Source organism: Lissotriton helveticus, chromosome 1_2, assembly GCF_964261635.1.
Source record: "Lissotriton helveticus chromosome 1_2, aLisHel1.1, whole genome shotgun sequence".
NCBI classification, from domain to species: Eukaryota; Metazoa; Chordata; class Amphibia; order Caudata; family Salamandridae; genus Lissotriton; species Lissotriton helveticus.
Window position 1 is genome coordinate 98531456 of NC_136058.1, and position 27421 is coordinate 98558876.

At 47.8% G+C, this 27421-nt stretch overlaps 1 protein-coding gene across 1 annotated transcript in view; it reads right to left on the reverse strand.

Annotated features, from left to right (window-relative positions):
* ALG6 (ALG6 alpha-1,3-glucosyltransferase) overlaps positions 1-27421 on the reverse strand; it is a 330082-nt gene that overhangs the window by 60369 nt on the left and 242292 nt on the right. Inside the window, exon 7 of the mRNA XM_078669299.1 lies at positions 24962-25147. Within this exon, the coding sequence (XP_078525425.1) occupies positions 24962-25147 (186 nt within the window). The remainder of the gene's footprint in view (positions 1-24961; positions 25148-27421) is intronic.

Below are 27421 nucleotides of genomic sequence, written 5' to 3' on the forward strand. Positions count from 1 at the left end.
GGCGCGTGACAGCCTTGGCCGCCCCCAGGTAGAGTATGTTACCACAGTCCAACCGGGAGGTGACCAAGGCACTCACGACCGAACGCCGGGTATCCACAGGCAACATCCACAAGATCTTTCTCAACCAACGTATAATGGTGAAGCATGTGGATGATACCTTGTTTACCTGGCATTACATTGTCAGATCCTTGTCAATAACAACACCGAGATTATGTACCTGTTCCACAGGTTCTGGAAGGGGGCCGAGTTCAATAGGCCAGTGCCTCGAGGTCCATAGGTCGGGTTTGTGCCCCAGGACAAGGACCTCGGAACACGAAACACTGTAAGAATAACACTAGGGGATACATAATCTTCCTGTATATTCCTCACCTTGTGCATATCCTTCCGGGTGTCAGAGTGGTCCGGATACCAGATAACTGGCATCAGTTCCAGGTACTTTATCTGCACCTATTTAAGGTGTGTGGAGAGGACCCAAAAAAGCGAAAATGACAACGATAAATAACAGCACATGACATGTTTGCATTATCTTGAGATCTTACTAATCACAGCACTAACGCAGCAGGGATCTGGGGGATGGTGCGAAATCTGCATAAAGATTCTATATCCATCAGAAATATAGTTACCCAAGGCAAATACATTTACTTTGATGGTTAGAGTTTCCTGTAGATTACTCAACTTGCGAGTCCCAAGATACTACATATATACGGGAGGTATGATTGAGAAGTGCAAAGTAACCAAGAAGGTCATGCAACACAGACTTTTTAAAGTATCTTTCACTGTGTGCTTGGGCCGTGAAGCAGCAATGTTTGGCAAAAGTTTGAAATGATGACCCCGTGGCTGCCCAGCACGTCAGCGACCTTGATGCCTTTGTTGACAGCCATGGCCTGAGTGAAATGGATACAAATGCACTATGGAGGATCTTTCTTGATTAAAGGGTATCAGATCTGATAAAGAGGATGACATATCCGAAACAATGTGTTTGGTCACTGACTTGCCGTTCTTGGATTTGTCAAAGCCCACAAACAAAGTATTATCCAGACTGCTAATATATGACACTGCAGATCTGGAGTCGAGTCTATTCAACCATTTCACCTCCTTGGTTAGATGAGGAGAAGGGAATAAACATGCAAGAGTAATAGTGATAGATTTTGGAAAAGGGGGGTGGTGATGGACAGAGCTTCTGAATGATGCAGAATACTCTTACCAAGTCAAGAGATCATGGTTTTAATCCATCACCGTTTTTTAGCTCACTGCGCCATCCCAGCTCAGAACTTGGCGATATGCAAATTAGTCTGTTCCTGTCCCAGTGCATGATGGGAACAGGGCAAACCAAACTACCAAGCCAATTCTTATACTGGGAAGGAAACAAGCTTCCGGGGACCGGTTTCTGGCATCACAGCCTTCTTCGGCCCGGCTTGCTTGAATCCTGATGGTGCAATGAGCAAGGGACTCACGTCTGAGTATACCCTCCCACACATAGTGTGGATAAAACCGATTTTGGAAAAGGGGGGTGGTGATGGACAGAGCTTCTGAATGATGCAGAATACTCTTACCAAGTCAAGAGATCATGGTTTTAATCCATCACCGTTTTTTAGCTCACTGCGCCATCCCAGCTCAGAACTTGGCGATATGCAAATTAGTCTGTTCCTGTCCCAGTGCATGATGGGAACAGGGCAAACCAAACTACCAAGCCAATTCTTATACTGGGAAGGAAACAAGCTTCCGGGGACCGGTTTCTGGCATCACAGCCTTCTTCGGCCCGGCTTGCTTGAATCCTGATGGTGCAATGAGCAAGGGACTCACGTCTGAGTATACCCTCCCACACATAGTGTGGATAAAACCGATTTTGGAAAAGGGGGGTGGTGATGGACAGAGCTTCTGAATGATGCAGAATACTCTTACCAAGTCAAGAGATCATGGTTTTAATCCATCACCGTTTTTTAGCTCACTGCGCCATCCCAGCTCAGAACTTGGCGATATGCAAATTAGTCTGTTCCTGTCCCAGTGCATGATGGGAACAGGGCAAACCAAACTACCAAGCCAATTCTTATACTGGGAAGGAAACAAGCTTCCGGGGACCGGTTTCTGGCATCACAGCCTTCTTCGGCCCGGCTTGCTTGAATCCTGATGGTGCAATGAGCAAGGGACTCACGTCTGAGTATACCCTCCCACACATAGTGTGGATAAAACCGATTTTGGAAAAGGGGGGTGGTGATGGACAGAGCTTCTGAATGATGCAGAATACTCTTACCAAGTCGAGAGATCATGGTTTTAATCCATCACCGTTTTTTAGCTCACTGCACCATCCCAGCTCAGAACTTGGCGATATGCAAATTAGTCTGTTCCTGTCCCAGTGCATGATGGGAACAGGGCAAACCAAACTACCAAGCCAATTCTTTTACTGGGAAGGAAACAAGCTTCCGGGGACCGGTTTCTGGCATCACAGCCTTCTTCCTCCCGGCTTGCTTGAATCCTGATGGTGCAATGAGCAAGGGACTCACGTCTGAGTATACCCTCCCACACATAGTGTGGATAAAACCGATTTTGGAAAAGGGGGGTGGTGATGGACAGAGCTTCTGAATGATGCAGAATACTCGTACCAAGTCAAGAGATCATGGTTTTAATCCATCACAGAAGGCTGTGATGCCAGAAACCGGTCCCCGGAAGCTTGTTTCCTTCCCAGTATAAGAATTGGCTTGGTAGTTTGGTTTGCCCTGTTCCCATCATGCACTGGGACAGGAACAGACTAATTTGCATATCGCCAAGTTCTGAGCTGGGATGGTGCAGTGAGCTAAAAAACGGTGATGGATTAAAACCATGATCTCTTGACTTGGTAAGAGTATTCTGCATCATTCAGAAACTCTGTCCATCACCACCCCCCTTTTCCAAAATCAGAGTAATAGTGATATCCTTATGAAATGCAGATACCACATTTGGTAGGAAGGATGAGTTGATACCAACATGTCTAAGAAGAAAACTGTGAAAGGTGGATGAACCGAGTGGGCCTAAAGCTCTCCGACTCTAAAAACGGAGGTTATTGATACCAACAATAATCCTTTCAGGCTGAGAAGTTGAGCCCGGCAACTCTGCTTTTGCTCAGACACTGTCACATAGAACATCTAATGCATTATGCTCTCAAATGAGTACTTTGCTTTACCAGGGATGACTCCCATATCTCTTTCCTTTAGCCCCCCGCATTATTCCTTTCACCGGCGATGATGTTGTGAGTATAACAATCTACGTTCATGGGCACTACTTACACTTTCCTCGAACGCGGACTTAAACTAACCGATAGTCTTTGGTTCTCTACAGATATATATCACTATTGACAGTCCAAGTACCGCCAAGTTTGCATTCATGCATATATGAGGTAAAACCAAGGAATTACCCGCCGTTTATTGTTTCTAACATATCTCACTCCTCGGGGCCTGAAACACCGCCCGCCTTTAGTTTCAAACATAGTCTAGCACACTGCGCCGTAGGTTAAACACTTGCCCCTTCACTGCGCCGTCTTGCTAAAACATTGAAACAAACGGCAACTCGCCACTTCCCCATGATGTATGGTTAGAAGCATGTGCCAAAACCCAATGCGCCGAAATATCACATGTTCCTCTCACTGCGCCGGTTTTTAATAAATACTGAAATACACTGGAAATCGTCACTCTATCACTGCTGGGTGCTCACAAGCATGTGCCAGAATTCACTGAGTCCATGTCCGACTAGTCCGAATAGTCGTTAATCTTCACTATCCCACCACAGCACTGAGAAATTTGCTGAAAGGTTTTATAAACTAAAAAATGTACTTATGCCTAGTCAAGTTCTAATGAATATCCCTTTGTTTATGTTTTTTCTTCCATTTTTTCCTTTCTTTCTAAATGTTTATTTAACATTATGTAAATTGCCATAGGGGTAATGAAATTGTAAAAGACTCTCAAGACAAACATGACACACCAGTTTTTGTCCTGATGATGATGCATGTATTCCCTAATTGCATCGAAACGCCGTCGACTTTTATGCACCATATGTTTGTTTGAATTCACGTATTGTGTAAAACAATGGGTTGCTATGACTTAATTTCTGTCTGTAAAACTGAATAATAGTATAGACCGCTTTTGTGCGCCTTTACATAATTGTTTTGTCACCTGTTTTGTCTTGTCCTCTGTGGGTCACAGGCTGTGCCCACTTTTGTATAAATTTTATATTTACAATATTTACATGAAAAATTGAAAAATAAAATACCTGTCCGGCTGGACAGAAGTCATATATACTATCTAGTATATGTCTATCATTCGTGTGATCCTTAACTACTAGGGTCCTCTGTTCTGTACAATAGATTACTGCCCAAGGACCCTAGTGCTATTCCTTTTGGGTTTCCCTTGTTCTGTTAAAATATATCATATACTCAGGGCCTATAAATTAAATGCCACTAGTGGGCTTGCAACACTTATTGTGACATCCACTTAAATAGTACTTGTAACATGTCCCAGGCGAATCACTGCAATCAGAAAGCAGTTTAAACTGCAAAATTGATTTGGCAATAATCCCGTTTCTCCCCCGCTTGCTATACTAAAGTAGGCCCTAGGTAGCCCATAGGAAAGGGTGCATTGTAATTAAAAGGTTGGAGATGCACTTTTAAGTTTCATATGTCCAGGTAGTGAAAAACTCCTAAATTAATTTTTCACTATTGTGAGGCCTACTTGTTGCATAGAATAACTTTGTGTTGCATCAATACATTTAGAAAGTGCCAACTTTTGAGCGAGATCAGGTAGCATTTCGTGTTTGGTATTTATACAATGTAATGAAAAATCCTCTTTAATCAATGGTCAGACACGCGGCCGACATATTTGAGCTGCTGGATGAGAATGAGCTGCATCTCCTTTTCGTCACTGAAACCTGGCTCTCCGAGTCCTGTTCGCCGGTGGTGGAGCTTGCTATACCACGGGGCTTCAGGATTACTAGGACTGATCGACCCTCCGGTAGGGGTGGCGGCCTGGCGGTGATTCATCGGGATCACTGGGTAGTTGTCAGTGATCCTCCTGACCAATTGGGTGAGACGGAAATGATACACTTTGTAGTGGTCCTCTCCCCCCATTTCACCTTGGGAGGCACCCTTCTTTACCGCCCCCCGGGACATGCGGGCAGTTTTGTCGCTAATATTGAGGAGGTGATCGATCCCCAAGCTCTGAAATTCACCAGATATCTCCATTTTGGGGGATTTTAACATCCATATGGACGCGGTGGATTCGTCGGAAGCGGTGCGCTTAGCCGAAGCCTTCTCGTTGGCTCACCTCACGCAATGGGTGAATTTTCCCACCCATGAGGCCGGCCACTGGTTGGACCTGGTGTGCTCGAATTTTGAGATCACTATGTTTCCCCCTAGGGGGGTTCCTTGGTCAGACCATGCCCTAATTCAGTTCACCTGGCCCCTGAGCAAAGAAGGGTTGAGGGGACTGCCCCCCCCTCAAGCGCATTCTCAGCGGATCAACCTGGCCTCCTTTTCGGACTCCCTTGTGCTTAATCGCCCGACTTTGCCGTCGGAACTTGATTCAGCGGTTGAGGCCTTCAACTCCTGGGTCGAACAAGGCTCCGCCTTGCCCAATAATAAAGGTAGCAGCAGGCGGACTAGGTCCTCCCCTTCTAAACCCTGGTTTTCCCATGCTGGAGCGAGCTTGGCGCCTTGATTTCCGGCCTGAACTGAAGAGCAATCTGCGGAGGGCCCAGAAGGCGTACTATGCGGAGATTAAGGTTGCTAAAAGCAGATATTTCGCAGGGAGGATTGAGAAGGCGGACAACAATGGCAGAGAAATCTTTGCCATTGTCCAGAGCTTCCTCTCCCCTTGTGCTGCTCTACCAGCTCTCCCAGCGTCCGATCTTTGGTGTGAGGAACTGTCATGTTTTTTTGACAATAAGATTGCCAAAATTCAAGAGGAGCTTCAAAACTCCTGTGGTTTCCTACAGCCCCTACCGGCCGCCACTGGTTCTGGACCGACTCCACCTGCTACTCAATTCTCTAACTTTGAGCCAGCTCAGCAAGCGGATGTGTTGGCTGTCCTCGAAGCTCTAAAGTCGGGATCTCCCTCTGACCCGTGTCCTGCAAGGGTCTTAGGGGGAGTGGCGAGTCTAGTTTATCAGGAGGTTACCCAGATTGTGAATCTGTCTTTGGCTTCTGCCTCCATGCCCCTTTGCTGGAACCAGGCGAAACTTCTCCCCCTGCTAAAGAAGACTGGCTTGGATCCTCGGGCCACTTCCAGTTATCGTCCGATTTCGCTGCTCCCGGCCCTTGCGAAAGTATGCGAAAAGGTCGTATTCAGGCAACTGAACAACTTCATTGAGTCCTCCCAGGCTCTACACCCGGCAAAATCGGGGTTCAGGGCTGCCTTTAGCACCGAGATGGCACTGGTTGAGGTATCAGAGGCCACCAGGGAGTGCCTGGACGGGGGCGGCAGGGCGGTCCTGGTTCTGTTGGACCTCTCTGCCGCCTTCGATACGGTGCCCCATACTCAGCTGCTGACGAGGCTGGCAGAGGTAGGCCTGACGGGTGCGGTCCTTGCCTGGATTTCGTCGTTCTTGTCTGATCGGACTTAGCAGGTATGGATGCCACCACACGCCTCGCTACCCAAGAAGCTCACCACTGGGGTGCCGCAGGGCTCTACATTGAGTCCTCTGCTGTTCAACGTTTATATGACCCCGTTAATCTATTTGGCCGAGCAGTGCGGAGCAAAAATAATGGCGTGTGCTGATGACACGCAGCTGTTGTTCACCTGGCCAAAGGACTGTTTGGATGCCTTAATGGTCCGTACCCGTCTGTCCCATGTCTTTCGCTGGCTTGCTTTAGCTCAGCTAAAATGTAACGAGGACAAATCTGAGATTTTATTCTACGGTAATTTCCCGGCCAATTTCAGAGATCTCATTTGGCCGACTGATCTTCCGTGTCCCAGTTCTTTCGGAGGCCCGGCAAAAAACCTGGGGGTATGGTTCGGACAGGACCTTAAGTTTGAAGTCCACCTAAAAAAACTTACAGGGACCTGTTTCGCCACCCTCAAGTCACTCAAGAGGTTATTTCCGCTTCTCCCTAGGGAGGCAAAAGAGACTGTTCTGCGGGCCCTGATTTTGGCAAGGCTCGACTATGCCAATTCACTGTATAGTGGTCTCCCCGCATACCTCATAAAACGGTTGCAGATTATACAGAACGCGGCTGTGCGACTCCTGTTTCATCTCCCGAGAAGAACCAGTGTGCGTGCCCATCTCCGGGACCTTCATTGGCTCCCAGTGGCCCATCGCATTTTGTTTAAATCGCTGGTCCTGGCCTATCGTGCCTTGCACCAACTTGGGCCACAATATCTGCATAAAAGGTTCATTTTGTACAACCCTCGCCGCGCTCTCCGATCGGCTAATCTGCATTTGATGACAATGCCCAAAGTCAGATACGCAAGATTGGGCGGTCAATCCATTTCTGTTCAAACAGCTCGATCATGGAATTCTCTGCCGCTTTCTTTGAGAGCTTCACCCACACTGGCGGGGTTAAAAAAAAGGGCTCAAAACCCACTTATTCAATCTCAGCATTTAATTTCCCCCTTTGACTGATTTCTCTGGTCAATCTCACATATCGCGCCAGGATACTTTGCAGTAGCAGAGCGCGCTACAAAACATTTTATAACATAACATAACATAACATAATGGAAAAGTCGATTTTAGATTGCAGTCTAAAAATACCACTTTTAGAAGATTGGCATTTTCTTGCCCTTAACCATTTGGTGCCTGCAGCCGCTGATGGGTCACATGACTGGGTTAAACTGACAGACTTGTGAGTTACTTCCTGACAGTCACACAATGGAGGAATTAGGCGTGCCTGAATGTGCCATCTGCTGGCAGGTTGGGGGGCCCAAGCAGAGCAACGCTCCACTTGCACCTAAATAGGCTGTGCTCTGCGTTCACACAAAGGCCTTATCAGCACCACATTGTCACTGCCGCCAGCTTGGAGTCAGGACAGGGGAGCCAGGACATTCCATGTACTTCACAGCAGAAACTGCTAGAAACGTCTCCCAACTTCATAAGCAGAAATGGGTATAAAAATAGGACCATCCGACCCACTCTTCAGTTCACCACTGGAGCTGCGGAAGGACTCTCAGAGGACTGCTTGTTGCTGTACACTCTGCAATAACTGCTTCGCTGTACCTGGAAGGACTGCTTTGCTGCCTGGAGCCTGCCTTTAACCCTCAGAGCAAAACCAAAGGGGATGATGGACGGAGTGTTGAAAATTGCAAGCACTCACCCCCAGTCAACTGATCTGGGTTTAATCCATCATCATTCTTTAGCTCACTCCACCACCCCAGTTCAGACATGGCCATATGCAAATCAGTCTGACCCTGTGCCTCATGAGAACAGTCCAGCCTGAACTGCCAATCCATGTCTTCCCTGGACCGGAAACAAGCATCCTGGGACCGGTTTCGGGTTCACAACCCTCATCAGCCAGTTCAGACATTGGAATGGAAACAAGCATCCAGGGGCCGGTTTCTGGCTAACCCTCAGAGGCCAGCCCTGCTGTTTGAGACCTGTATCCACACCTGAACCCAGGACAATCAGAGTGACTCCATCGGCTAGTTTGCTGGCCTCCTGTTTAGAGCCACAGGGACATAAAATGCTCCCACTATCTTGAAACCGCAACTGAGCCCAGCCTGTGAGTCCTGAACCCACAAGTGTTGTCCCACCAGTCCTGGACCCTAGGTTGTGGTGCTAATGGTGCCCAGAGAGCCAAAATCCCAAACTGAGGACTTAGAAAATTTTGGGCTAAAAACTGCTCTGAGACCAGAGGGGCGACCGGGACCAACCTGCCGCCTACAGAGCATCACATGTCGGACCGAATTAGCGGTTGCTCCCACTAAGTTCTCTGCAGCAGCAAATCCTGCACAGCGGTCTTTCACTAAACGAGTATCTGAACCCCTGGAACTGTCCTCTACTACAGCCCCTTGCCTTATCCCGGTGGAGATTTGTGGCTTCCAAAAAAGAGACTAAGTCCAGATGTACAAATCTTCACTGTATCTTCGACCCAAGACTCACCAATGATGACGCTTTCTCACTGGCGTCGGACACAATCAGGAGATCTGATCTTCGACAAGAGTACTGTGCTGAGGGGGCCCTTTGGAGCTTGAGGGCCCCTACAACACGGGGGCTGCCGGGGCCTGTGTTATGCCCCTGCGCTTACTCCTCAGACATTGCCCACAGCCATACCCCGCTGAACTTACCTTCTCATAATGATTTTCATAAAAATTCTTCCAAGTCCGAAGGTAAACACTGACCGGCCCAATCTACTTCTTGTAACCAACCCACGATCCATTGCCATCGGCCATATTTTTTTACTTTCACCCAGTCTCGCGCGACTAGATGTCTGTGGTTGGTGCTTTGATCTTTTAGGCGAAAGATTTTACTAAACACTTTAAAAATTCATAACTTCAGCTCTACTGATTGGATTTTTGTAGTTTTGGTGGCAAATAATTTGTTAAAATGTACTTTATGTTTCTAAATTGGTGTGGGATTTTTCCTGTGTTGTGTTTTCACTTCATTACTGTTTGTGCGCTGCATAAATACTTCACACATTGCCTGTAAGTGAAAACAGACTACTTTTTGTGCCTAGCTACTCAGTTTGAGTTTGAGTTTGAGTTTTAAATTATTTCTAAAGCGCGCGTACACCTGGCGGTCTCATGGCGCAACAGTTTGCTGATACCTCAGAGGGCGGGAAGGGGGGGGGGACAGAGGGAAGTTATTGTGGGAAGGCTTGTTGGAATAGGAAGGTTTTTAGTGCCTTTCTGAAGTGAGAATATTGGGTTAAGGATCTGAGGTGATCCGGAAGAGAGTTCCAAAATGTAGGTGCTAGTGTGGAAAATTTGGAGCCTCCCCATTTTTTGCGACGAAAACGGGGAACTGTCAACAGGTGTTGAGAGGAAGAGCGCAGTTTCCTAGCGGGGGAGTAGGCGTTAATCTCCGACGAGATAAAAGCAGGGGCGGAACCTAGCTGGGCCTGGAAGGTGATGCAGCCCATCTTGAACTGGAAACGTTCACGGATGGGGAGCCAAAGCAATGATTTTAAAAGAGGGGTGACATGATGGGATTTGGCTAAGTTAAAAACCAGGCGGGCGGCTTGGTTCTGGACCAGCTGTAGTCGTCGTACGCTATAGGCAGGCATGCCACAGTATATGGCATTTCCATAGTCTAAGCGGGAGACGACCATGGCTAATACAATAAGTTTTAGGGCAGTGACGGAGAAGAAGCGGGAGACCTTGCGGATAGTGCGGAGTGCGAGAAAGGATGAGGACACCACTGAGCTCACCTGGGAGTGCAAAGTGAGTTGATCGTTGAGCTTGATACCAAGGGTTTTAACGGAGGTCGAGGGTAAGGGGGGGGACCAAGGGAAGAGGGCCAAAAGAGGGGGGACCAAGGACTGGTACAACCACCTGTCAGGACCAGTTCGGTTTTATCTGGATTTAGTTTCAGGTGGTTGTAATTCATCCGGTCCCGGACGAAGATCATGGTGGATTGGAAGTTGGACTTAGAGTCAGAAGATGGTGAAAGGGAGAAGATGAGCTGGAGGTCGTCCGCATAGTTATATACGGAAACCTCCATTTGCTGCAGAGCAAAGATGAGGGGGGCTATATACAGATTGAAAAGTAGTGGGGAAAGAGAAGAGCCCTGAGGGACCCCGCAAAGGACCTTCTGTGGTTCGGCCGAGAAGTCGCCCAGGCGCACCGCTTGGGTGCGATCGCTTAGAAAGGAGGACAACCAGACCAAGGCCGAACCGCCGACCCCAGCCGCCCCGACACGGGAAAGTAAGATGGAATGGTCCACCGTGTCAAAGGCGGCGGAGAGGTCGAGGAGGACCAGGGCTTGGGGGAGGTTGGTGTCCAAGCCTTCTCTGAGGTTGTCGAGGACCGACAACACAACAGCCTCAGTGGAGTGAGAGGGGCGAAAACCGGCCTGACGAGGGGCTAATACTCGTTTTTTTCCACGAAGGTGGTTAATACTTGTGACGGGGGGACCCTGACTCGGGCCCCCCCGGTATACCTACTCATATATCTCCTCTCTCTACACAGCACACAGAAGCGTGGAAGACTGCCGACATCGTATGCAGTCCGGTGACAGACACCGATGAAGCCTGTTTCTTTAAGTGGGCGGATCCGGATGCGGGACCGGCCCCCTTCGACAAGGTAAAACACACCCAAGAAACCAGACAGGTGTGTGTTACACCCGGAGGAGGCGAGTGGAGACTGGAGAGCGAAGGCGGAGCGGAGCGGAGGTCGAGGGAGGACGGAGAGGAGTGGAAGTATCGAGAGGACGGCGAGGAGTGGAGAAGGAGTGAGGACGGAGAAGCGAGGATTCAGCGAGAGGACGGTTCGGAGTGGAGGAGGCGCGAGGAGGAGGACGGGAAGAAGAACGAGGACGCAGTCGAGTGGAGAGGAGCTGAGGAGCAGAGTGGGAGAGGAGACCCGACAGACCACGAAGGTCAGAGAACCAGAGAAGCAGCGGAGGAGGAGGAGAGAGACCCCCGCGACAAGCCAGGAGGCCTACGGGAAGGCGCATCGCCCAGCCACGCTTCTCGGGAAGTGTGGCTAGGACAGGTACGGTCACGTTTCCTGGGTTGGGCGGGACGTAGGCGGGACACCCACCAGCGACCATAACCGTGCACTTAAACCCCCTGATTCCCCTCACTTTGCACCTCAAGGATAGCGGGGTACTTAGTTGCACGAGTGTTCCCTCACCGACCCCCCCCATTTTTTGTAAACCAGGTAGCGGACAGCCCAGTAATATTGGTCTCCCTTTTGTTTGTATTCCGTCGGAACCCGGCCCGTGTGCCACAACGGCGGAAGCCAGGACTACGCCTCCCAGAAGACAACGGGAGTTACGAAGACTTGGACTGGAACGGGAGGCAACGGAGGACGCAGCAAATCCGCTTCCTTATTACCGAATCCCGGTACAACAGAGGAAATTGTATAAATCAATAAAACCGGCTTTACCCACCATCCAGGTGTCCGTGGATCTGTTTGGCAACCCTCCCGAAACCCCACAAGTGGTGGAGAATGCGGGCATAGAGGAGGAATCCATCAGGAACACAAAGATGGAAGAAATGATCCAGGCGCTGGTAAAGGGACAGGAGCAGTTGGGGTGGGCGGTAGAACAGCAGCTTGCCGCCGCCCAATTGGACAGAGATACGTTCAGACACACCGTGGTGTCCCAGCTCGAGGGAATGCGCTCTACAGTCGACCCCAGCATCCCTCAAGTAAGAGAGAGCCGACCTCCAGCCACACCACCCGGTATTTCCCTACAGAAGTATGTTGTGGGAGAGGATCCGGACGCATTTCTCACTAACTTTGAGAGAGTGGCACTGGCGTGTGGATGGCCTTTGGACAAATGGCCGTTTTTTCTTGCACCGCTATTATCCGGAGAGGCCCAGGCAGCCTATCAGGTCGCCAACAGTACCGGACAGACCCCTTACGGACAAATTAAAGCGCTTATCCTTGATCACTTGGGATTGGATGCAGAGGCATACAGAGTGCGTTTCCGGAAGGAAAGGGGGCAGGCGGGGGATAACCCAAAAACGTTGTTTTTCCGCTTAAAGACCGCAGCAGACAAGTGGCTCACCCCGACAACCAGCACAAAGGAGGAGATCATGGATAAGATCTATCTGGAGCAATACCTCGAAGCCCTACCATTTGGGACTCAGAGGTGGCTCCGCCAACACTCCAATCTGTCTACTATCCAGGCCATGGAAATGGCAACCACGTACGCCCGCGCCCAACCACGATTACATACGACGGAGCCAGAAAAACCATCCAAACCTGCGCCCAGACCAGAACGGAGGTTGAGGCCCCCCCCCTGGGCTACCTCTACCGAGACCGGTGACAGCAGAGAACCCCCCTTTTCGTGGTCCGCAGTGTTTCGACTGTGGAATGTGGGGGCACATCGCCCGACTATGCCCACAGAAAAGACACCAGGAAGAACCCATGGATGTCAGCTATTTACCAAAGGCAGTCATGTATTCCGCGGAGCTGGGTGGAGCTTACCACGTGAGTGTTGGGGTCAACGGTGTGATGGTCCGGGCCCTCCTGGATTCGGGCTGCAAGCAATCGGTTATACAGGGTTGTTATGTGGAGCCCCTCCAGGTAACGCCAGATGCCTTAGTGTTTATCAAATGTGTACACGGGGATGTTAAGGGGTACCCAGTGGCGTATGTCCCCATAACAGTAGAGGGAAAAGAGACCATGGTTGTAAAGGTGGGTGTCTTGGACGCCCTCCCCGAGAATCTTATACTAGGGACGGACAATCCCCACTTCCTTGACCACTTTAAGGGCCGGCTGCAGCAGGATAGGGGGAACGATGGGATGGCGATCCCAGCCCTGACCTCCCCGGATCCCTGGGAGGGGGATAGGAGCTTCAGGTTTGCACAGGCCAACGACCACAGCTTATTCAATGCCTGGGAACAAGCCCACAGGGAGCAGAACGATCCCCAACCCCGATACCCGCGCTTCTTGATTAAAGAGGACCTCCTATACCGACAAGCCAAACTGGATGAACCCATGCAGCTGTTGGTGCCAACATGTTTTCGTGACCAAATCATGTTTTATGCCCACACTCATTTGCTTGCTGGTCACATAGGGAGCGAAAAGACAACGCAGAATGTCCTTAGGAGCTTCTACTGGCCAGGTATTTACCACGATATCAAGAAACACTGTCAAACCTGCGACTTGTGTCAAAGGAAAAACACCCACCGAGCCCCAGCCGTACCACTACAACCCCTTCCCATAATCGGAACCCCGTTTGAAAGGGTCGGTATGGATCTCATTGGACCATTACCCCAGACGAAGAGGGGACATAAATACGCACTGGTAATCGTGGAATACGCCACGCGTTTTCCTGAGGCATTTCCCCTGAAAAATCCAACATCCAGGAACATAGCGGACAAGTTCATGGAGCTGTTCTCAAGCTACGTTATTACCTGGAGGGGCATCCGTTTGTGTTATACACCGACCACGCCCCCTTGTTATGGATGAGCAGGAACATCTCGAACAATCCAAGGGTTATGAGATGGTTCCTTGCCCTACAACCTTTTCGATTCCAGGTGCGCCATAGGAAAGGAAGTGACAATGTCAACGCGGACTTCCTGTCCAGGTTTCCTCTCCCCGATCGGGAGAATCCTAGGGGGGAGGTGTGTGATGGGGGGGACCCTGACTCGGGCCCCCCCGGTATACCTACTCATATATCTCCTCTCTCTACACAGCACACAGAAGCGTGGAAGACTGCCGACATCGTATGCAGTCCGGTGACAGACACCGATGAAGCCTGTTTCTTTAAGTGGGCGGATCCGGATACGGGACCGGCCCCCTTCGACAAGGTAAAACACACCCAAGAAACCAGACAGGTGTGTGTTACACCCGGAGGAGGCGAGTGGAGACTGGAGAGCGAAGGCGGAGCGGAGGTCGAGCGAGGACGGAGAGGAGTGGAAGTATCGAGAGGACGGCGAGGAGTGGAGAAGGAGTGAGGACGGAGAAGCGAGGATTCAGCGAGAGGACGGTTCGGAGTGGAGGAGGCGCGAGGAGGAGGTCGGGAAGAAGAACGAGGACGCAGTCGAGTGGAGAGGAGCTGAGGAGCAGAGCGGGAGAGGAGACCCGACGGACCACGAAGGTCAGAGAACCAGAGAAGCAGCGGAGGAGGAGGAGAGAGACCCCGCGACAAGCCAGGAGGCCTACGGGAAGGCGCATCGCCCAGCCACGCTTCTCGGGAAGTGTGGCTAGGACAGGTACGGTCACGTTTCCTGGGTTGGGCGGGACGTAGGCGGGACACCCACCAGCGACCATAACCGCGCACTTAAACCCCCTGATTCCCCTCACTTTGCACCTCAAGGATAGCGGGGTACTTAGTTGCACGAGTGTTCCCTCACCGACCCCCCCCTTTTTTGTAAACCAGGTAGCGGACAGCCCAGTAATATTGGTCTCCCTTTTGTTTGTATTCCGTCGGAACCCGGCCCGTGTGCCACAACGGCGGAAGCCAGGACTACGCCTCCCAGAAGACAACGGGAGCTACGAAGACTTGGACTGGAACGGGAGGCGACGGAGGACGCAGCAAATCCGCTTCCTTATTACCGAATCCCGGTACAACAGAGGAAATTGTATAAATCAATAAAACCGGCTTTACCCACCATCCAGGTGTCCGTGGATCTGTTTGGCAACCCTCCCGAAACCCCACAATACTCTGGCCACGTGTCGCTCCAGTACTTTCCCTAGGAAGGGGAGTAAAGAGATGGGGCGATAATTGAGGGGAGCTGAGGGGTCGGCGCAGGTTTCTTAAGAATGGGAAGGATTAATGCTGTTTTGAGAGTTGGGGTAACAACGCCCTGAGAGAGGGAGCTGTTAAGAAAGGTGAGCGGGGGTAGTGCACAGGTCGTGAAAATGTGCCTGAGGATGTGAGCGGGACATGGGTCAAGCGGGGACCCTGATTTGACCAAAGGAAGAAGGGACAGGAAGGATTCTTCCGTTAGGAGAGGGAGTGAGTCTAACCGAGCCGCTGGGGGGGATAGGAGGGATTAACGAAAGATGGAGAAGGGGGAGGGATGTTGGCTTTAATGATTGCGATTTTATCCAAGAAATAGGTATTCAAGGAATCGCATAAAGACTGTGACGGAAGGGGTTTGAGGGTGGTTCTGTCAGAGTAAGCGAGCTTATGGACAATAGAAAAAATTTCTCTGGACTGGTTCTCGGCCGCTAAGATTTTTGAGGAGAAATAGTCCGTTTTGGTGGTCAAAATGTTTTTTTTTATAAAGCGACAGGAGAGAGGTGAACTGGGCTTTGAGAGTGGGACAGTACTGTCGTCGCCAGGCTCGTTCGGCGTGGCGGACTGTGAGTTTGAGAGCTTTCAGTTCATCGTTGAACCAGCGGTTGGAGTCGTTGGTCCGTCTGGAAGAAACTCGCCTGAGAGGGGCAATAGAGTAACAACCTGATAGAAGCCAGGAATTGATGGAATCTGATTGTTCTGAGGTAGACAGACCAGAAAGGTCTGGGCTGGAGGAAGAGAGAGAAGTTGCCAGTGAGGCCACATCAACCCGGCCCCAAGAGCACGCCCATATGTTTTTGGGGAGCGAGGGCTTGGTGGCAGGGCTGAGTGGTAGGGAAAAGGAAATCAGGGAGTGATCAGACCAGGAGGAGGGGGAAATGGAGAGGGACCCAATGGGGCAATTGAGGGACCAAATCTGGTCGAGGATGTGACCATGAGTGTGAGTCGGAGTGGTGACATGGGAATTGAAATTGAGGGATCGAAGGGATTCGGAGAATTTTTTAGAAGTGGAGCATTCTGCTGGATCAGAGGGCCAGAAGTTGAAGTCACCTAGCACCATCGTGGAGGAGTTGTTGACCGCCAGGGTGGCCACGAGCTCTTGAAATCCAGCAAGGAAAGATTGAGAGGGTTGCGGGGGCCGGTACATAAGTAGACAGGTGAGAGGCATATCAGAAGAAAGTGAACGGGCAACTAGGAAGTCTGAAGAACCGATAGATGGGAAATTGAGAGGCTGGAAGGGAAGTTCTTTGCGGGCGATCAGGGAGACGCCCCCGCCCAATTTGCCAGCTGGTCGGTCTGTGCGGAGAGCGTAGTAGTTAGAAGGAAGGGATGCCAGTAAAGAGGGAAGGGAGCTATCGCGAAACCAGGTCTCTGTGAGGAATAAGAGATCAGGTTTGTGTAGGTCCAGAAGGACAGAGAGTTCATGATAATGCTTGACTGCAGAACGGGTGTTAAGATAATAAATGGACAGAGAGGTGGGTTTGGGTGCAGCAGGGGAATGGGAACGAGAGTAGGAAGGGAAAGGTGGAGGGGAGCGGGGGGAGAAGGGGAAGGGGTTGAGGCGGTCAGCCCCAAACTATTAATATAATTGGTCACGGAGGCATCAATCGGCCAGGGGCCTTGGAGTCCGTGCAGTTGCGACGATGAATAATGTCGCAGTTGGGCATAGTGGGGTGGCCCTGGGCCCGGTCGGTCGCGGACGGGCGCAGACGGGCTTGCCTTAAGCGCGCCTTTGGCGCGCAGTCGTCGCGCCCGCTGCGCTCGTCCCCTGCGCGGCCGGAAGTGGCACATGATTTATGGTGGACAGGAGGCTGGTGGGGGGCGTGGCCTCAGTGAAGGGGCGTGGCCTCGGCGCTCGCCGTAATGGCGTCAATAGGTGAAATTGAAGGGTGTCCTACCGCGGCAGCGTTAAGTCGGCTGCGCGGGGAACACGAGTCAGAGGGTAAGTGATTTTAAAATAGGCTGAGCATACAAGTGAAAACGAACAATATCAGCAAATTAAAAACAACAGCAGAAACGCGCTCCCGGCTTTCGCCTCAGGAGGTGTCAGGTAGACTGTCAGTGTCAGTGTTAAGCACAGGTTAATTTACTGGCCTTCTGTGGGTCACCCTGCCAGGAATTGTGGCTGTTAATTGACCAGGGCTCCCACCGCAGTCAACCAACAATCCAATGTCTCACATTTGGCTATCAGTGCCACACATGGATGATCTACTAAGCTAGCCAATGAAGAAGTTCTCTATTCTCTGACCTTTAATTTTTGGTCCTTTTAATGGAGTATAGAAAGGGTTGAAATCACCTGCCCACCATAATCACCACAATATGCCCAAAGATCGGCCTTTCTTTGGTCTTATTTTTCATCCTCTGTCAAAGAGAAGGGTGACTCTTCCATTTCGCCCTGGTGCCACCCTGAAAAAGCATTTAAGTGAAAGTTGTCAAGTGTCTCCTTAAGAGGGCCCCAGTTAAAATGAAAAACACAGGGGGGGAATAGGGGAACAAATGCACTGTGTCCATCTCAAGGTAAAGCCTTGGTCCACGCAGTAAATTACATCACAGGAAAGAGGTTTAACTTTGAAAACGCAAGTTTCTTCCATAGGAATATATATAAGGCTCGCATCACCATTTTCAGGATAATGGAGTATTTCAGGGATAGTAAGAACCCCCTCTGTCTGATATACCTTTTCTTTTCACACTGCTCTAACTCCCAGACTAACTCCTGATATGGCTTGGGAACACTTATCTGACGAGTTGTGGTGTCACCTACACTGACAGAGCAGTGCAGGAAAATGTGGCCAATCCTGCCTCACTGTGAATACCAGAGACACATACCACCACAAGCCCACTGTACCACCACAAACCCACCAATGTTTCTGCTTAGTCTCCTGGAAAATGTAACAGGTGTATGTTGAGAGTGCAAGTTATTAACCTATAGGTTGGACAGAAAGAGCCCTTAGCAGATTAGCTCAATGACCCAATAATCTGTTTTGATAATTTCCCTGTTAGGGCCAAAATGGGAGAACCTGTCTCCAACTGGGAGAGGCAGCAGAGCCAAAATGATGTAGACTGGATCTGCTGTTATTGCTGGTGATAAAATCCTCTAGATCCATCGCTGCCCCGAACGGAGCAACACAGCTGTTGAAGTGTCCGGATCAGCTCAGAATATTGCATCTCCCAGGATGGCATTGAATAGTCTTGACATTTCTTTTATGTTTGGTGGAAATGTCCTGATAGAGAGGCCAGGAACAGCAAGAGAACTGTAGCTGGACTTTTATTTTTGAGTTCCAGAGAGGAGTCTGCATCCAAGTGGCCCACCATCAAAGGGCAAACCTACATGTGTTGCCTGGACACGGCCAAAGGAATAAATCCAGGCCTAGTGATGAAGTAGTGGTCGTCCCCATGGATTGAGCCATGGTGTCCACAAACAACAGGATCTGCTTGGAGGCATCCAAACAATAGTTGAACAAATCCGTAATTGGCTTTTTTATGTGGTTTGTCAGGCTAATTACCACATGACCACCTGGCATATGAAAGCCAGTAGAATGCCTCTGGTTAGAGCTGTCAAAGTAGCCAGGGCAGTACAGGATCATCCTCCTTCACGACATATAGGAACATACACACTTAATGTAGAGAGGGAGCTAATAAAGCAAATGCCTCACCCAATTCAAAGAAAATAGTCCTGTTAGTTAATTTCTATAAAAGAAAGATAAAATCCTCATCCACACAAGATGACATGTTTCATCATATGTTTGCTTCTACCATTACACACAAGCTCAAAATAAGCCTTGTTCAGGCGATACACTGCCTCAATGAGCTATTGTGAAATTTGCACTGTCTTTTTTAATGTGTCATCTGCCACTGGCCACAGAGTATTAAAACTATTTAGTGTTATATATTTAAAATGTAAAACATCAGGACTGTCAAATCCCTGTGACCAAAAATATTGCTAAATTTTTAGAGCAAAGTATATTATTATTGTAATACGCTTAGCTCTTACCATCACCATGTGACACTGTAAAACACCCTTTAGCCACACACTGGTATCTAGAATGTACACCAAGCAGTTATATCATGGGCGGTGAGGGGAATTCAAATTTATGTCATGGAGATGTGTCTAAAAAGTACACCATAATAAAGTACTATGGTTAGATTTGAAGTGCTGTACTTTATTTTCTCAGAATGGCAATCAGATTCAGAGTTCCTACATTCAATTAACAGTGTCTTAAACAGCCGCACCTTTAAACTTTCAGCAAGTGGCTAGAATGTGGCCATCGTATCGGATAAGTCACTTTTTTAAAGCTCTTCAAGCTACCACTTCTACTGTTCACAGAGTCAGAACATAGACACATCTTGATGAAATCAAGAGCACATGTGAAAAGCTGCTTGTTGTAATGGGAGTCATAGCTTGCATATACCACTGGCACACACATATTATTGCTGTGGATATTGCAGTACATCTAAACAGTCAGATGGATATCCAAGATGCTTATTCAAGGTTAACCAATGAACCATATGATAAATACATCTTCTAGTTATTGCTTTGGTATTCTCATCTGGTGCAACTCCCATGTTTATCGGTGGATTAAAATGGACTCAATGCAGCTATCTAAAACTGTCCTGAGTTTGAAAGACTCTGGGAAGGTAAGTATTGTGTAACATAGTCTTACACAATAACGCATGATATTTCAACACAAAGGACAACTGGTATGCAAACCCATTTGAAAAACCCAACCTTGCTCTCTTCTGAGCAAGGATATAATATTATGTGATTTTATGACAGTCCTCCTTTATGGACTGCAACACTGAAAATTTTGTATATATTTCATTAGGTGCCAATGAAGTCTCCACTATGTAGGATAACAACAAGAAAGACTAGGATAAATGTCACACTCTATCTGCTAAATTGCCAAATTTGTAACACAGTGTACACAACATTGATATTTAGAAGAAGACAGTCAATGAGGAAGTAAAATCACCCACCGCCACAGGCAAATGGTGGTGCTGCCCAACAGAATGTGATTCGTGTTGGCAGATATTGAAGTGAGAAAAGCCTTCAAGGCATGGCAGACCACCAACAGTTCTTGGTGCATTTATAAGCATTTTCTGCTCGGACTCAAACAAGAGGGCCATTATGTTGCCTAGAGGGATGCCTCAGCAAGGGCACATCCATTACTAAAGTCTCCTGCGCTTGTGGAGGGTTCAACAGTCGATATACTTCAAGATTGGAGTAGTTCATCCACAAGTGCAACCCTGGTTTGACTGACTGAAAGGTCAGTTCCTTAGTGAGAGGCTCCCCAGATGTTGTGAACCACAGGGGTTGTACACACCATTGGAAGGCCCTCATTCGTCATCTGTTATGTGAGACCAACATGATGTGGCCTATCAGATGTAAGATTTGTACAAACAGATGTGCAAGAGTTATAAACCTCTAAATTATGTCCGTAATAGCCATGATGCTCGGAGAAGGCGGTGACGCCCACTTGAGGGGGTAGTGTGCAGCAACCTTTGCACTAGGCATTGATGGTAAAGCCAAGTTATCCAGGTATCGTAATACACAGACTCCTGACCATCTCAGTGAATTAGCAATAAATGGTAAAACTTTGGAAAAACAAGAGACATGGCTGTCAGCCTAATTTGCAAAACCACAAATTGACAGTTCTAAGACCCCCATAGGAAACTGGTATGGTCTGTGGGCAGGGAGACTCCGATGATAAAAAGAGGTGTCTTGGAGGTCCAGGTACATCAACCGCCTTCAGGGTCAACATAACCTAACTCAGGACAACATCCTGAACTTGTCCTGACCACTGGCAAAGTTGAGAGCATTAAGGTGCAGTACTGGCCTCAAGAGTCTTTCTTTCTTCATAACCAAGAAACAAAGGGAGTACAATCCTGTACACCTTTCTTCAGCACAGCAAGGACCTCTCCCTTAAGGAACATAGGGTAGTAGAATATTTTTCAATACCAATTGGATTTCACTTTATTTGTGCCTTCCAAATATAAGCCAGTGTGTAAAAAGAAGCCATATTTTGAAAAATGCCATCTGAATCACATGCTAGTATGGGTGCCCAAATATTCAGACATGTACAAATAACCACTGCTTCTAAACTCCATATATGGAGCTCATTTCAGAAATACATACACTTCTTTGAAAGAAAAACCATCATAACGTGCTGCTCATTTGTTGACTCTGGGTACTTCGGGTTCTTGGAGAACCTACTAACCCTGTGTATCCCCACAACCAGAACGGTCTAGCAGATGTAACGGTATATTGCTTTAATAAATCGTCCATTGTGACAAAAAATTACAGATAAAAATGATGTCACAAATGGCTGTTTTTTCCTACTCAATTTCAATATTTCTTTATTTCAACAGTTAGTTGCTTTTGGGAAACCCTGAGGGATCTACACATACGACCAGTTGCTGAATTCAGAATTTTTACTACTTTTCGGAAATCTATAGCTTTACTGGATCACCCACGGCTTACACACTGTTTTCCACCACAAGCTGGAAGTAGGATGAAAGCACAAAAATTAGAAACAAATGGGGTACCTCTTTGAAAAATGCTAAAACTATGGTGATTTTTATTTAATTCAGCTATGAATGTTCCCGAAAGCTGGGAAGATAGTGACTTTAGCACAGAAAACAATTTATTGATGCCATTTCTAGGGAAAACACAGACACCTTTATCCTGAGCACTTGCTTCATTTTTTCCCCCAAACTCAAAATGTGGGTATATTTTGTCTCTTTTCTTGGTCCCCCCAAGGGAATGTACAAACCCTGGGTAGCTTTAGAATCTCCATGATGTTGGAAAAAAAGGACGAAAAATTGGCATGAATACCTCATGTGATACCGCAAATAGCAAAAAAGAGGACTCCGCACTAGGGGTTGGGTGAGGGCCTGGGGGGAGCCTAGCAGTTAAGGGGTTAAGACATACCAACTAGTGTTAAAGGCAACACTTTCTCTTACCCCTGCATAGATGTACACAGAGTAGTTAGAATAGGGATCCCAGTAGCCCTGATGACTGTTCAAGACCTGTTGGGGGCTGATTTGGGGCTTGAAACAAGTTGGAACATAAAAGGATGACTGAAACATTACTCTTAGTTTCATCCACCATTGATTTGTTAATTCTGCCCATGTACTCTGCATTAAATGGAATTCCTTTGAGTATACATAAAGGTAGATTGAGCACCAATTCAAGATTCCTTGTTTATCCAGTTACATTTATCTTGAAAGACCTCTCACAAAGGTAAATAGGTTAATGCCACCCTCATAGCATCATCCAATCAGGGTGGGATGAGTCAGCCAATGACGAAACATGCCACACATTTGTGGGTGATACTTTCTCTTTCATGATAAATAAGACTTGTTCCCTTTGAGCTTTGTCTTTTCAATAGGAGAGTAGGACACATTATCAAATTTTTTGTGTGATTGATATTAAGCAGGATGTGCGATAATTGAAAAAACCACTCTTTTGTGGTATACTACTAACTGAACAAGTCTCAGCCACTACGAAATCTGACAGGAAAAATGCAGCTCAAATGAGGGCCTCAATACAGAAGGTTCTGGCTTCATGAATATATTATATACATATATATGAATATAAATTGTGTGTATATTCATATGACACAGTGGTGGTCACAACTGTGTAGTTCTAAGAAGGTCAGAATTTCCATAGCAAGAGCATGTTGTGTTTCGCTAATAACTTTGTCTCCTTCTTGAATTTTTGCGCAGATCTGTCAAGTGGGGAGCCCAGAATAAAGGGGTGGGGATCCCAAAACATTAATTTCTCATGTTAAGCCTCATAGAAATATGTAGGAAGTGATACAGAAAAACCAGAATTACACAAAATCTGGCAAAAAGTTTGAACTTTACTCAGAAGTGCTTTTCATTATTTGGTGTAAATCCATTCAGCTGTTTAAGAAATTTATTTTTAAAGAGCTGCTTGATGTGATCATGAAGGGGTTAAAAAGATAATGATAGTTGGACTGTTGGAGCCAGATAAGCTCTCAGTAATATCTTTTAACGTGTCATGAGTGACGTAATATGTGAGGTCATAAGTAGTGCACAATAGGGATGTAAGTTATAGTTAGCTCAGTAAACTATAGCTAGTGCATTTTAGAGGCTTTTTTGTTTTCAAGTGTTAGTTTTGACCTTATTTCAACACCTAACTATGGGCCTGATCACGATGGTGTGGAGACCGCCACCGACAGGCTGTAGGTGGCGGTCTCTCTGCCGTCGGAACAGGGATGTCCGTCCACATTATTATAATGGCTTCTGGACGGGTGGCAGTCGGAAAGTCCGACCATCAGGGCCCTGACAGGTGGTCTGTATCTTACCGCCTGTGGGACCTTCCTGTAGCCCCTGAATGGCGGTGGTGCCTGTCAGGCACCGCCGTAGGGATTACAATATCCCTTTCTGCCGGTCGTTCTGCGCGGTCAACCCGCCGCAAAACAGCCAGCGGAAACAGATTTGAGGGCCTGTAGCGGGCTGTCCTAACCCTCTGGGCCAGGGACATAGGCACTGGGGGGCATCTATGGTGCCCCCTACATATCCCCACACCATGTGGTAGGCACGGCATAGCATGGTGCCTGCCACGTAGTGCAGAGATATGTGTGGGGTGTCTGTTTTGTCTTGCGGCGGGTGCTGCAGAGTGCAGCACCCGCCGCAATACAAAACATGGGCAATTCGACCTTCACGGTGGCCACTGCATCGTAATTTGCACTGTGGGACGCTGCCTTGTAGGCAGGTGGTTCCAAATACAATGCAATGGAGGACGGACTGAAGTCTGTCCGTCATCATAATGACCCCCTATAACGTCACTTTAACTTTAGTTTTTTTCGGTCAGTCGGTCGGTCAACCAAATTTAGCTCTTTGGGTTTGCGGTGGTAGTCAGGATTAGTTCAGCTTATTTGAGGGCAATATAAACCTTCAAGTTACATAGAGGAAGTCTTAGAGCATACCCATCGGGAAAACAGCCAGGCTGAGTTTTATTCTACTTTAGCAGAAACTGCTGAAACTATTAAGGAAAATAATGAATAACTAGTTCTGCAGTACCCTCAAACGTCTTTTGAAACATATCTATTTTCCTAACATATTATGACTAACGGTTTTAACTTAAGTTTTTTTGGAATGAGAATTACACTTGAAGGGCTACCAGCCCCTTTCCTATTGTTTGTATTTTTCACCCTTTGTGTATTCTCGGTCAGTGTTATTGAGATTGGTAAATAGGGACGTCACAAATTAGTCTTTCTTTCATTTTCATGTGAATCTTTATTACAGGGGTGATATGAGAAGGTATGAATATCTGTGCATGATCAAATATCTGTGAATGATCTAATATCTGATAGGTAACTCTATTGTTTGGGCAGAATTGTCCCTTGGGTTTGTGACTAAACACTACATGGCATGTGTGTTCGTAACTCTTCAAACTGAAATAATAATAATCACAATAAACATGAAGTATTAAAAGCAGACTTGAGACCATTACTCATAACAAGCCTTGAAGCTAGCAAACAGTATAGAGTTTAGTTTAAAGAAAATAAATTGATAAAATACCTAGTTACTCCGGGGAAAAGATGAGGATTTCCCTCAGACAGCCAGAAAGTACCACAAAACTAAACCAGTTTGTCTGTGCCTTTAATGAGATACTCACCCTTTCCCGTTGAGGCCACGTTTAAGGCACTTTCCAATCAAGTAGCAGAAAAAAGGCAACGAGTGATAAAGTTCCATTTGTTTGTAATTCAAGGCCAGGCAAAATGCAAATGAACCCAAAAGGTCCCACTCACATGACAAACCGACCACTCCCCAGAGAGCCAAGCCGAGGCTCACTGCGTTGTATATGTGTTTGAGTTAAGGAGAATTATTTGACACAACATTATTGATATTTAAATAACAAGCAGAGGACATTCTGTAAAAAATAAAATGCTACAATATTGAAAAATAGGGTAAACAAAACCGAGTTTTACATTTTACGAAGTATTGTGAACAGGGGTTTCAGAAATGCCTGGTAAACATTCAAAAGAACGAGGAGGTATTCATCATTGCTAATCATTAATGTTCCTCTGAAAATATGTAATATGTGTCCTTAACGATCAGGCTGTTAGAATAGAATATGGGAGACATTGTATGTTACATTTAGGTAAAGCATTATTCTATCGGACATTGTTTTCACTGTATGGCTGGCCATTTTGTTGACAATTTGCAAGATGTTGCTTGATGCCAACTTCTGAGATGTCAGTGGTTTCCTTAAACAACATCACTCAGTATGATCAGAGATGCTCTATCGATTTGCAAGTCTCGTATGAGCAGTGCAAGGGGCTGAAGTATAACAAATGATTGTGAATTGTCAAGAGCAGATAGCCCACAGTAGCTAGACTGGATATTATTCTAATAACAATGAACGTTTTTGACCTAAATATACACGTGATTGGTGTACCTGAGGGTAAGTGGTGAGCATATAATCCAGTATTAGTTGATTCAGTGCTATAAGGGTTGAACACTATATATATATTTGTCGCTCCTCTGCAAAAGGAATATGGACATTTCATTATATAAACGGCATTGTACTAACATCAGCATCATTATCGGGCCGTACATCGGCCTTCGCCCGATAATGATGCTGATGTTAGCACAATGCCGTTTATATAATGACATGTCCATATTCCGTTTGCTCGATATGAGCACTGGTATTGTTATAATGCATAGGATTTTATTAAGCATTAGGACTTTGTGTGCATTGAGCTATATTAGACATGTTACAAGATGGCGCTCATGAATGAGTCCTATGGTCCCTTGTTGTTTTTGTGCATCATGTGACTTATGAGGGTTTTAAATGTCGTCCATGGCGCGTAAACATGGTAACATTAGAGAAAGGCAGAAGCCGAAACACGTCATGTTAACTTCTGGCAAGATTAATTAAACATTCGAAAGAAATCAAAGACCCCTGTGAGTGCTTCTTTTTATCCCGGATGGGACAAAAAGAGAGAGCGTGTATTTTAAACGAGGTTGGTACTTCCGTGTCACAGCACCCGTTCAAGAGTGCGCTGGAACAAGTTGTAGAGGAGCGACAATTACGATAACCGGTGCACTGCCGAAGGAACACCCGACTAGGTGAGCAGCGAGTGGGAGTGTCGGAGGATGCCCTAAGTGCAGCGACAAGGATTGCGGCTGCCCGAGGCCACGCAGTGGCCATCAGGAGGGCGGCAGCCCCTTAGACACTGAGGGCTTCCCCCGCCCCTCTCTAGCCTCTCTTCTCCCCGGGCAGGCGGAGTCCCGAGGGGAGCTAGGAGGAGCTGGGTGGTCACGTCCGGTGCGGCAGGCAGGGCGAGGGGTACTTATGTCCCCCTCGCCATTTTCTCTGCCTCTTTGCTGCACCGGACGCGTCGCAGTGTCCTCGGGGGGACACACATTTTTTCCTCACTTTATGCCTTTTGGTGTGCCTCTGGAGGTCGTCCGGAGGCCGGTCTAGACGAGGCTTGTCTAGCGTCGGGTGCTGTGGCTTTCCGCCGGCGTGTTTCACTTGCGGTGAGTCGGGAGGCTTGCGGGGGTCTCGGCGTCTTCATGTAATGGGGCAGTGGTGGTGGATTTGCCCCTGCGCGGGTCGGGGGTGCATGCCGCTGCCAAGCGCCCCGGGGGATTCTCCATGATACAGCCTCGGTAGTATGAGGGCTTGTGGAAACGCGCGTGTTGCCCGATTTTCGTTGCCTGGGTATTGGTGCGGGGTACCTTGAGCGGTCCTTGTGTGTGCTAGCAATTGTTTCAGGTCAGCCCGCGCAGCCGGGGTTAACAAGGAAGCTCGTTAGGCCCATGCTTCAAGGGCAGAGGGCACCGTTCAGGAGAGCTTGCAGTTGAGCGGGCGCGAGAGTCACGGGGTACGCTGGGCGAAAGTTCGATAACATCCCGAGTGGATGGTGGCGTGAGGCCTATCTCACCGTGCTTTGCATGCACGGAACAACGCGGGTTCGAGCATACTATCGGATGAATTCTTGACAATGCTGATTAGGTCGTTAATTGCTTGGTACTGGTTTTTTCTTGTTTGTGTGTCAACAATTTTAGGCTTTGCCTCTGTTGCGTCCGACTATGCAGTTTTGTTCATCCAGCAGTTTGTGGACAT